The 11,132-nt window shown below is 43.7% G+C and overlaps 2 protein-coding genes across 5 annotated transcripts; both read left to right on the top strand.

Moving 5' to 3' along the window:
- The first annotated feature begins 37 nt into the window (after positions 1 to 37).
- On the top strand, positions 38 to 4,679 carry traf5 (Tnf receptor-associated factor 5). Of its 3 annotated transcripts, none has more exons than XM_048248506.1 (11): positions 38 to 153; positions 793 to 1,037; positions 1,145 to 1,202; positions 1,298 to 1,399; positions 1,907 to 2,071; positions 2,178 to 2,255; positions 2,333 to 2,407; positions 2,552 to 2,644; positions 2,761 to 2,880; positions 3,134 to 3,317; positions 3,676 to 4,679. In XM_048248506.1, the coding sequence occupies exons 2-11, from the start codon at positions 805 to 807 to the stop codon at positions 4,239 to 4,241; spliced, it is 1,674 nt and encodes a 557-aa protein (XP_048104463.1). In that variant the 5' UTR covers positions 38 to 153; positions 793 to 804; the 3' UTR covers positions 4,242 to 4,679. The 3 variants fall into 3 exon arrangements, with proteins under 3 accessions (XP_048104463.1, XP_048104465.1, XP_048104462.1); XM_048248508.1 differs by having other exon boundaries at positions 38 to 168; positions 3,134 to 3,305; XM_048248505.1 differs by having other exon boundaries at positions 38 to 168.
- Positions 4,680 to 5,258: 579 nt separating this feature from the next.
- zgc:172076 lies at positions 5,259 to 9,727 on the top strand. 2 transcript variants are annotated; one of them, XM_048248389.1, is made up of 9 exons: positions 5,259 to 5,400; positions 5,688 to 5,734; positions 6,041 to 6,239; positions 6,754 to 6,917; positions 7,007 to 7,139; positions 7,605 to 7,761; positions 7,890 to 8,013; positions 8,109 to 8,298; positions 9,361 to 9,727. In XM_048248389.1, exons 1-9 carry the CDS (start codon positions 5,364 to 5,366, stop codon positions 9,552 to 9,554), a joined length of 1,245 nt encoding a protein of 414 aa, XP_048104346.1. In that variant the 5' UTR covers positions 5,259 to 5,363; the 3' UTR covers positions 9,555 to 9,727. The 2 variants fall into 2 exon arrangements, with proteins under 2 accessions (XP_048104346.1, XP_048104348.1); XM_048248391.1 differs by lacking the exon at positions 5,688 to 5,734 and having other exon boundaries at positions 5,308 to 5,400.
- The last annotated feature ends 1,405 nt before the right edge of the window (positions 9,728 to 11,132 follow it).

Here is an 11,132-nt window from a genome sequence, read left to right as displayed (position 1 = left end):
TCAGTTCTGACGTAGTAGGCTGTGCGATTTGAGCGACTACCGTAAGAAGCCCGTGCAGATAGGCTATATTCCTGTAAGAACTGTCAACTGAACAGGTGGGACAACTGACTATCCAGACCGTAACATCTACGCACATTTTACTTCAATTGTGAGGTATATCTGCATTTGGTGAGTTTTAAAATCATGCATTGGCTTAATAACAGCACTGGTGAAAACGAAAGCAAGTTCAAATGACATTTATTTTAATCCTATAACACGCTGTACATAAAATATTATTCCGTCTTTAACAGGAGATAAAACACCAGGTTTATTGCATGAAATTCATGTTAATGTTGTTCCACAAGAGCCATAACTACTGGTCTTTATGTAGCATGAGATGGGGATTCCCCAGAAGTGCTAAGAACGCTGTTGTAACAGTGTATTGGTGCTGGCATTACGCACACCATCAGCATAGTTAAGGTGCATGAGAGCAACATATAAACTACCCCACTGAAGACTTTTGTCATGCTCGTCATGCATGTCACTTTTGTTGTGCCTCAATGAAAAGTTTCTACTAATGAGGTACTAGTGAGCTCTGATGGATATGGAGGGAAGTCATGTTGTCTGTCAGCCTACGAGCACACCGTTTCGGAAGGGGATTTCTGTTTTGCAAATGTAGAGTGTAGCCTATTGGTTTATGTCACTAGATTTAGTTTATTGACCTATGTGGAAGAGTCTACCTTTGTAACATATTTACCTAAGCATTGTTAGCCTACTTTAAGTGAATATTTGTATGACGTTTTTCACTTATAGGCTATCATACTCATGTCCGCAGAGGAGAATGAATGCGTATGGTCGAAAGAGCAATCAAGACAGTGTGGTGGTGGTGGTGGTGTGAAGTCATGGGAGCTGGAGTCTCTTCTTTCTGCCCGGACTCTGCACTTCGTGGAATGTATTGGGGAGCAGTACATGTGCCCTGTCTGCAACAGTGTCGTGCTGAATCCCCACCAAGCAGGGTGTGGACATATATTCTGCTATCAGTGCATCCGTGTACTGTTGTAAGTTGGCTTTGATGGGAGGCTAGACTCATCCCATTGCTCGTTGGTAGTCTTTCATAGACTATATTTTAACAAATGCTTGAATATTATCTTTATCTCCTTTCCAGAGACAGCAAAACGAGTCCAAAGTGTCCATTAGACAACATGCTTATCAAGTCAGACGAGGTAAAAATATACTGTACTGTTAGGCCTATACTGTTTTCGAAAATCTGCAAAAAGACAGAGGAAAACCCTTTCACAATATTTGATTGTCATGGCAGGTGTTTCAGGACAACTGCTGTCGAAGAGAACTGCTAAACCTGGAAGTGTACTGTACAAATGCATCAGCCTGCTCACACAAGACCATTCTAAGCCGTTTGCAGGTTGGCTTCACACCTGAGTAGCACATATCCCTTTTCACAATTATGGATGGGTGCTGGATCAGAGAAATAACTCCAAAAGTAAAATAAGAGAGAGTGATCCGCACACCATATAGCTCCCTTGAAAGGTTTTTTTTATTTTGCGTGCAACGTTTCGAGCCCCTGGCTCTTCCTCTGGCTTTACACCTGATACATTCAATCACTTTGTTGGCCTAATTCATCTTTCGGAATGTTGGTCCTGTCTGTCTTTATCTTTTTGATGTTTCTGATGTTGACGATTATTAGGCTTAAAGGACATGGAATTGTGCTTAAACTCACCTATGACAGAGAAACCCATACTCAATGTAGTTTAGCTCAGGAAATGCCACATGGATGAAATCGAATGTAAAGTAGAAAGACTAGAATCAAATATAATAAAATAGCTAAAGTAGCTAAAAATATTCATAAATCATAAATATTGTATGAATATGTCACTGCTTGCCTCTGTCCCTCCCTCTCTCTGTTTTATAGGAACACCTGAAATGTTGTGAATATGAGTCTGTACAGTGCTCAAACTATGGCTGCACAGAAGTAATGCAACGAAAAGACCTGAAGGAGCATCAGAAGAGTGGCTGCGTGTTTCGTCTTGAGCTGTGCACTCACTGTAAAAAACCTTTCCCACTGGGCCAGCTGAAGGTTGGAAGTGTCCTATTTCAGTCACCTGCAATGAATCAACAACAACAAATAATGCAAATGTGGTGATGTTAATGTTAAGCACATAAAGCTACATTTATGTCCACAGAAACATGAACAAGCCATTTGTCCTGAGGGTGAAGTGGAGTGTCCCAACAAATGTGTTCAAAGGATAAAAAGGAATAAAGTGAGATTTCACCTTCAATTTGCTTTGCTCCACCTAGCTGGATCTGAGTTTTAATTTGTCTCTTGTCCATTCACCAGCTCCATGAGCATGCTGACCAGTGTCCTGAAGAAGAGATAGATTGCTCTTACCGCAAATATGGCTGCAGCACCAGGGTATGCCCATGTTCAGACTGCTCTTGTTCTGCCAATGTCTCTCAGTCATGTTGTAGGAAGAAACATTTGACAATTCACATTTCACCTTCACTGACTTTTGATGTCTTGTAGATGATACAGACTAACCACCCCGTCCCTTTACAGGCCAAGAGAGCTCTTGTTCAAGTCCATGAAAGTACTGAGTTTAATCACCATGTTCTGCTGGTTTTGGAAAGCAATAGTATGCTGGAGAAAAAGGTAAGAACAGTTATTAAGAAGTACCAAACAATTCACAAAGTATAACAATCAGATTTCCTTCAACACTCTCAAATGCACTCCTCTGTCTGTCACTCTTCACTGCTTAACGTGCGCAGGTAGAAGAGCTACAGCAAGACCTGGTGCACAGACACAGTGTGCTGCAGAACAGCTGTCTGCTGGTCAACACGCTGGACAGAGAGGTCTCCAAGTGTGACCGCACCATTTCTGCCCTCACGGTAAGATGGCACTTGAAGCATCATCAAAACTGTGACTAACTTAGCATTTTCTCCAAATTGTCTAGTTTTTGTAAGAAAGCTGAATATAAAAACGACTTTTATTTGTGGAAAGACGTGACACTAGAAGTTAGCACTAATTGTCTTCTTAGAGCTGTTGAACCTGAACATCCCTGAAGTTTTCTGAAAAGTCAAATCCTTGATGGAGTTTAGCTAACCTTTGACCTGTGATGTTTTGCCTGTGTGTGTGTGTCAGTGCTCTCTGGAGAAGCAGAGAGAATGTGTGTCCAGCGTACAGCAGCAACTGCAGGCTCTAAGGTGTGTATTGAGAACAGACTTTGGCCAAGAGCAGCTGCAGAGCCTGAAAGCCTCGCTGGACTCCCTCAGGCAGCGGGTCGATGCAGCGGAGGTCCTCCGAGAACATCTGGGTGAGAGGACATGTGAGAACACCCAGAACATGCTGGAAGATTTCCGCAGCGTCGACACATTCTGCAATTCACACTGATAAGCTTGCCATCTCAGTCTGGGGCGCGTTTCCCAAACGCACCCCAACTAAGTTGCTAACCTGTTTGCTAACCTGTTAGCAACTTAGTTGGGGTGCGTTTCCCAAAACCATAGCTGCTAACCTGTTAGCAACTTAGTTGGTTGGCAATGGGAAATTGCATTGCAACCAACAAAGTTGCTAACTTAGTTAGCAACTATGGTTTTGGGAAACGCGCCCCTGATGAATACCTGAATGTAAGGGTTGCTCTGAGGACATCCAGCTATGTGTGACTGTTTGCACGCGTGCCCCTTCAGGTGTTCTGGAGCAGACCTGCCAGCGCCACAGCCGTCTCCTGTCCATCCATGTGGAGCAGCTGCAGAACAACGAGGAGCGCTTTCGCCACCTAGAGTCCACCTCGTACGATGGCAAGCTCATCTGGAAGATCCGGGAGTACCGACGCAGGAAAGAGTCTGGCATCCCGCTCAGCGCACCTCCCTTCTACACCAGCCGCAGCGGCTACAAGCTGAGCGCGCGCGTGTACCTGGGGGGCGACGGGCCCGGCTGCGGGAGCCACCTGTCCCTGTACCTGATGCTGATGCGCGGGGACTTTGACTCCCTGCTGCCCTGGCCCTTCCACCAGCCCGTGGTGTTTTCAGTGCTGGATCAGAGCGGAGCGCGGAGTCACATCACTATGGGCTTCACCCCGGACACTGACAATGACAGCTTCCACCGGCCCCGCAGCGATGCCAACAAGGCTGCCGGTTACCACCAGTTTGTCTCCCACACCAACTTGGAGGCGCCGAAGAATGCCGTGTATGTGCGCGACGACACCCTTTTTATCAAGGTGCAGGTGGACACAGTGGGACTGGAAGACCTTTAGCATACTCACAGCTGACCGACAGTTCAGTTATGTGTCTGTGTTGTAGATTAGTAGTAATGCACGGGCTGGGGCCACTGTGGCGCAAGCGGCTTCAGCATCCATGCCAGGAGCCATTGGGGACCCAGGTTTGAGTCTGGCCAGAGGTCATTTCCTCACCCCACCCCGTCTCTCTCTCCCACTCCCCCAGCTCTCTGTCCCCCTTCACTGTCCTGTCTGCATGAAGACAAGGCAAATTGAGAATTATGTGTATTCACATTTTTCACCCATTCAGTTTTCATGAAGTTGTGAGTTATAGATATCTTGTTAATCTAACCTAATCTAAGTTATCGTGTTAATAATGAACTTAAAAGTCCCCCACAATGTGAATTTTCAACAGGCAGCCTATATGTTTTTTTCAAAGCTAAACTCATGCATCTTACAAATACATCTTTGAATATTCTTCACTGCTACATTGTCATTTTTTCTGTTCCATTGTTTGATGGTACTAGAGCACATCCGTGGGTATGTTAACCGCTCCATGGGGGGGTGGTGGGCCAAGTGAAGCAATGTGTGAGCACCGTTTCTCCTGGTGGTATTAACAGGATGTCATAGTGTGAAATGACTCAGGGCCATGGCCTCTTTCGCACCATCAGATTCATATGGCAACTTCAGAATAGCTACCAGACACTGCTTCACTTCAGCTCGCCCTCTCCCTCTCGACACAGCCTCCACCTGAAACTTCCGAAACCGTTTCAGAACCTGCACGCCTGCACTGCACATCTAACCCTATCCAAAGCACACGGCACACAACATACAACACAGCACACAGCGCCAGTACTACTGTGTAACACAGTTGCAAAAATAGACACAAAATTGAAGCCAAAGGCAACATGATACCTCAAGTGTAATGCAGGGCTTTGTGGGGGATGAAAGCCAAGCAGGTGGGTGACAACAGAGATAGCTGTGACTCGTGTGATGAGGCCTCCGCTGGCTATTCATAGCTCTTTTGTTAAGGAAGGACAACATTCATCAGTAACACATATCTTCTGCTATTGCTTTGCTGCCTGGTCTGTAGCTGGCTGTGGGGCTTCTAGACTCTCTGATCTCGGTGCACTTAAGCAGGCTTCCCCTACAACCAAAAAGATGTGGTCACATCAGAGGAAATGGAGGAAGTTCAAATGTAAGTTCCACCGTTGGTCTAACACCTTTGCATGTCCTCTGTGGCATACGTGTGTATGTGGAGTAACTATTTAGTAAGACAAGACGTGCAACCTTACTGTACTGTCCTTACGGCATGTGTTGTCCTTTTGTGGCTTGCTAGTAGATCTTTGCAGTGTGCTTTCATTCTGTTAGCAGATGTGTTTCTAGCTGCAAGAATTAATTAAACATTGGGAGATTAAACAATAGCTCTGTTGTGCACAGTTCTCTTTCTGAGGACAAACGTTAATGCCAACCTTATCTTTTCAGCCCCACTTGAATTTCCTTTGGAGGCCAAGTACAGGCCTATTCTTGAGGTACCCACAAAGATTGATTGAGTTATCACCTCTCCCTAAACAACATTGACATTCTTGGGAGGTTTTGTAATGCCTTGACCAGCAGGGTATTACCATATTATTCAAATTGATGTGTAAAAAGCCCAACTTTTCTAAGGGTTTCAGTTTATACTGATACTAGTTTAAGTCATTGTCTGAATGTACTATTTACTGTGTCTTTTTCTTTACTTTTTCTATCTTATTATATGAACCCATGGAACAACAGTGTTGTTATTTGCTAATGCACTACCACTCATCGTGACACACCATGCTTTGTTGCTTCTTCAGAGCACTTTTCCTATAGACCCCATGAGCCGTTTCAACTTGAAGAGGGGTTCCCCTCAGGAAGAGTTCCCCTACTTGAGGGGCAATCATACTTTAATGGGCGAAATCCTCACTCTGCATCTTTACACGCGACAGTTCAACCGGGCCACAGAAAGTGGAGTCATCTTTGACGATATCATTCGGCCTGGCTTAGAAGACCCTGGTGAGATGTTTGAGTGTGTGTGTGTGTGTGTGTGTGTGTGTGTGTGTGTGTGTGTGTGTTCACTCCTGTGTATGTGTCTTAAAGTGTCAATGAAACAAGTCAGAGGTAAAGTGTACAAAGCAGCATGTTTACATCCCCTCTGCCCTGCCCCCTCTGTGACTCCTCATGGAGCTTGGGGAGGGTTTGGGTTTGTGTGTGAGTATGCGCTTACCATGCAAATTCAAACCATTAATTTTGTGAGCAGACAGGTGCACTGGAAAATGATACAATACAGTACAATTCACCTTTTAGTGCACAGCTCTAGCACATATGGCTATATGTCTGTAATTAGTCAACAACGCAATGTGTGAAAATCACTATAATGTAATAACTTTAATAGTATGTATAACTATAATGTATTTCTGTTTTAATGCATCTTAAGCCATTAATAGTAATGCTAGTATACCATGTGTACACTGCATAGTTTCCGGAAGTTAACTGTTGTGTCTGATGTCATGTTGCCTGCCATCATTAGGTAAGCCCACAGAGCCAGGTCAGGTCAAGTCAGTGGGCTGTTTGGCTGGCGATGCCCAATCCTACATCCTCTTCTGTGACTTCTTTGACCGCATCATTGAGGCCTATCATGACTACAAAATGACCAGTACACAGGAGAGTGACTTCAACAGCGGCAACCTAAAGGTTTGGTCCCACCGACTGCATACCACGTGCTGGATTATTCCTCCTACTGCATGTGTGTACTGTGTAGTGAGGTGTGTGTGTGTGTGTAGGGAGGGGAGGACTTTGATGCGGCCTATGCTGTGAGCTGTGAGATCAGAGCGGCTCGCTGTGTGGAGGACTTCTGCTTCCCAATGCACTGCAGCAGGGGAGAGCGCAGGGCACTTCTCTCACTGGCACAGAAAGGTACCAGACACACTCGGACATCAGCACGGTCAAACACATCAGCAAGTGTCCTCAGAAGAGATATCACACATCTTGCAGTACATTTTGATAGTACTTTGTGTTGGTTAAAGAGTTGGAAATACTACAAATGAAGTTATATTATCATATGAAGTTATATTATCATACCATGATGATCATATTAACTTCATGTTAAAATAATAAAAATACAAATAATGAGCAATAGTGTTTTGCTTATTCCTATGATAAACATATTTATATTTTCTTGTATTTCAAGTGGGGCCTTGAATAGTATACATTGAATCTACTTAACAAAACAACAAAAATTGTAATCGTCTGTGCTGACAAAAAAAGTAGTTTTTAATTTGTCACACTGCTTAAAAGACAAGAGCCAATACAGATGCATGGTAAATGTGATATTTCATCCATGGGTTTTGTATAACACATTCCTGATGGCTCATTATTCAGCTCTGACCAAGTTGTCTGAGGAGTTCCCAGGCAAGCTGTACTCGATGGAGCAGCTGAGTCAAGATGGCGACGGGAAGGGGCTGTCCATGATGAGCCCATCCCCTGCCATGTGCAAGATTGGAGTGGCCCGCGATTGGCCCAGTGCCAGGGCTGTGTGGTAGGTAAAACAAACATTAGGTCTAGTCTATCTATATTGTGCTTCAAAACTGTTCATCAACAGTAATGAGAGATTGTCATTTGGGGATTTTGAATATACACATGAATTATATTCTCTCTACTCCCTAGGGTGAGTGAGAACGGACAACTGGTCATATTGGTCAACTTTGAGGACCATCTCAAACTTGAGTGCACCAGGACAGACGCCAATCTCCAGCTGGCATTTGACTGCATCTGTGCCAACCTGCTGAGGGTATGGGGAGATCTTTTTGCTATTTTATTGTCTGGAACAACTTGAACGCTTAAACCACTTGTGCTCTGTATTTGACTCTATTCCATCTGTCAAAGCTGGAGAAACTGTACAAAAATCTGCGCCACACATTTGTGTGGAAGGAACACTTGGGCTGGGTGGTGAGCTCTCCTGCCGAGGTGGGCACAGCCTTGAAGGCCAGCGTCACCGTCAGGCTGCAGCACCTGCCTGGTCACAAGCGCCTTGAGAATGTCCTGGACAGACTGCGCCTCCACATGATTCCTACTGGTACTACAGCCACATCAATTCTTTTTCACCATGTATTATGGTATAGAAATAGAGCCATCTGATGGGTAGCACTAACAGGTCTATAAAACTATCTACAACTGGGTTACAGACTAATCTTTTGCCTCACAGTTTTTTCCAAACAGTTTACATCAGCAACATCTATATGTAGATATTTGGTAAACCCAGAACTCTGCATGTATACAGATCATCTATGCATATCACCAAAACTAGGAGTGTGATATGGTCTTACCAAACCCCTCCCCAAGACAACACTACTCTATGGTAGGTGTATATGAAGTAATGCAATTCTCCTGTCTTAGGCTGACTAATGAAGATACAATGGAAAGGACAGCATCCAATGTGATCTCATTCAGTGTCCCTTACATTTGAGACACAGATATCAGTTAACAATTTTGCAGCTAAAAAGCCAAGCAAGCACAATCTGTCCTCCCAGGACAAAGGGGCAAAGACTGAGGCACAGACATGGATGGGAGTAAAACTAAGTGCAGACCTAGGGTCAGTTCTCTGTACAAAAAGCAAACACTATGTTTGTGTTTTCATACAAGGGTAACAGGGGTCACAAACTTAAAGTTTCATCATTGGTCATAATCAGCAGGTAGTTTTTCCAGTGAGATGTCATATAATGAAGCTAAACCTTATTTGGAAATACAGTGCACATCCAGTGTCACCGTATCCTTTAGCAAAGATTTAAAATAAAACGCAGTGTAGTTATTTTATCTCACAATAATGGCTTCAAACTCATTTAGATGCTACGCTGACTTAAAAACAGATAATGGAGTCTCTGACTGTGTCCATGTGTGCCGGAAACACCTAGTACTGCACCATGTGACTTGTCATGTGAGGAGCATGACCCTTTCCTTTGGTTCTAGATGAATTGGTGGGTGGTTGGTGGTTGGTACCCAGTGCGTTGAAAATAGACGAAAAAGGGAATTCTTGCATTGTGTTACTATACAATATGTCTTTTTGTTTGTATTCTGTAAGTGGTATAAATTGTCCCTTTTGAGATCATACATTACCATGTATGCCTTGTCTCCTCCATAGACAAACCCGGCCTGTACATAGTGACCAACACTCCCACCATTGGCTTCACAGAGGTGGGTGTGGTCCAGCTAGTTGTGGATGGTGTGAAGCTGCTCATTAGCATGGAGAAGAGGCTGGAGAACCACGGGGGAATAGACGATCTAGTACCTACACACAAACTCAGCGGCTACACAGACACACAGCTACACGTCTAAAAGGAGCAGCTACACTAGGAGTCCTGTGATGACAACAAAGTTTATGTGTCATGTGTAAGGTAAACGGTCTTCATATGGTTTTTAAAAACAATGTGGCCCTTGTTGTGGAACAGCACATGGTGAATTACAATATGCATACCTAAAATTCTGAAAATAAATTACCTTTGTCATTTTGTTGGCTATGGACTGAAAATGACCACTGCTCATGTCAATCACTCCAATTTTGGGTACTTAAACTAAAAGACGAACAAACACTTCAGAGGTTCCTTTCAAGTCTCTTTTAATAGTGTGCATCAGTGAGTTCAGACAACCAGTCAACTTTTTCATGGATGTTTTTTTTTTTTTCAGGATGGTAGTGAGGGGAACAGGGAACAAATCAAGATATGGGGTACGGGGGGGAGCTATTAACTTATTCATGACTTTTGATCACAGACCACTGCCATCTGGTAAGGCAACAGAAAAAGTGTTCTCCAGGTGACAAAAGTACCATCACAATAAAAAATAAATCAGTGCCATCCCAACATCACCCTTCAAACCCGCACACATACACACACACACACACACACACACACACACACACACACAAAACACACACACACACACTCAGTCACATACATACATTACCCACACACAGCTACGAGTAGGGAGAGGTTGGGGTACTCACAGTTTAAAACCTTTACATATTTTTTCTCTCAACTGAGAAAAAGCGCTTCAAATAATAAATGGACTGTATTGTATTCCTCACCTTCCCTTCCTGTCCCTTTAAGTGTGTAGCGTGAGCATTGCTTTTCCCTCCTGCTCAGTACTGCTATAGAACAGTTGGTGATAATCCCAATACAGACTTTCATTGCACATTTCACCCTTTTCACTTAGTACAAAGGAATACCATACACTCAACTCTAGTGGTTTTACATCAACTCTTCCGCCAGGCTTCTCTCCATCACTCAGTCTGAAACAATGGAGACCAAATCATTAAAATGACACCTCCTACATGGGGAATATGCTTGGGTTTCTAACTTCACAAGGGGCCAGGGTGCAAAGACAGGCAGAGCAGCAAATGAGAAGGCATGATGTATGACAGATGAAACTTATACTGTTTACCATGTTGTTAGTCGCTTTGGCTAAAAAAGCGTCAGCCAAATGTAATGTAATGTAATGTAATGTAATGACAGGGGGGAGGAACGGAAATCCAAGGCGTTCTCAGCCAACAGTTTGAGCTGTAGGCTCCAGGGCAGCACTAGAAAGACAAACCCAGCAGTGAGTAGTGTGAGCACAGCTTAAGGTCAAATCAGAGGCCAGTCCTACTATAGTATGCCTACAATACAGTACCATTTATAGAGTAGTCTTCAGTGTTCATTAAATATTCAGAAAACATTAAATATTCAAATCAAGATGGTCCCACATAAAAGGGGAAGAAGCGGAATGCCATTCATGTTCAATGCCATGTCAACATAAAACAAACATTCTCCTTTTGTTTGTTTTGTAGAACCAAAAACGTACTACAGATGCATTATGGGTGGATGTAACTGGTGTTTGAATGTGACATGCTAACGTTTTCAAAAATACTGCTATCCAACT

This window comes from Alosa alosa, chromosome 7 (genome assembly GCF_017589495.1).
Source record: "Alosa alosa isolate M-15738 ecotype Scorff River chromosome 7, AALO_Geno_1.1, whole genome shotgun sequence".
Lineage (NCBI taxonomy): Eukaryota > Metazoa > Chordata > Actinopteri > Clupeiformes > Clupeidae > Alosa > Alosa alosa.
The sequence above is the reverse complement of the archived record's forward strand: the minus strand, read 5'-3'. Positions and strand labels throughout refer to the sequence as shown.

Excerpts from the sequence above, each read along its gene's own strand:
- traf5 (XM_048248506.1), top strand. The coding sequence starts at position 805 with ATGTCCGCAGAGGAGAATGAATGCGTATGGTCGAAAGAGCAATCAAGA. Across the intron at positions 2,645-2,760 it reads ATAGTATGCTGGAGAAAAAG|GTAGAAGAGCTACAGCAAGA; the intron begins GTAAGAACAGTT and ends TAACGTGCGCAG. Across the intron at positions 3,318-3,675 it reads ACATCTGGGTGAGAGGACAT|GTGTTCTGGAGCAGACCTGC; the intron begins GTGAGAACACCC and ends GTGCCCCTTCAG.
- zgc:172076 (XM_048248389.1), top strand. The coding sequence starts at position 5,364 with ATGTGGTCACATCAGAGGAAATGGAGGAAGTTCAAAT. Across the intron at positions 6,240-6,753 it reads GCCTGGCTTAGAAGACCCTG|GTAAGCCCACAGAGCCAGGT; the intron begins GTGAGATGTTTG and ends TGCCATCATTAG. Across the intron at positions 6,918-7,006 it reads TCAACAGCGGCAACCTAAAG|GGAGGGGAGGACTTTGATGC; the intron begins GTTTGGTCCCAC and ends GTGTGTGTGTAG.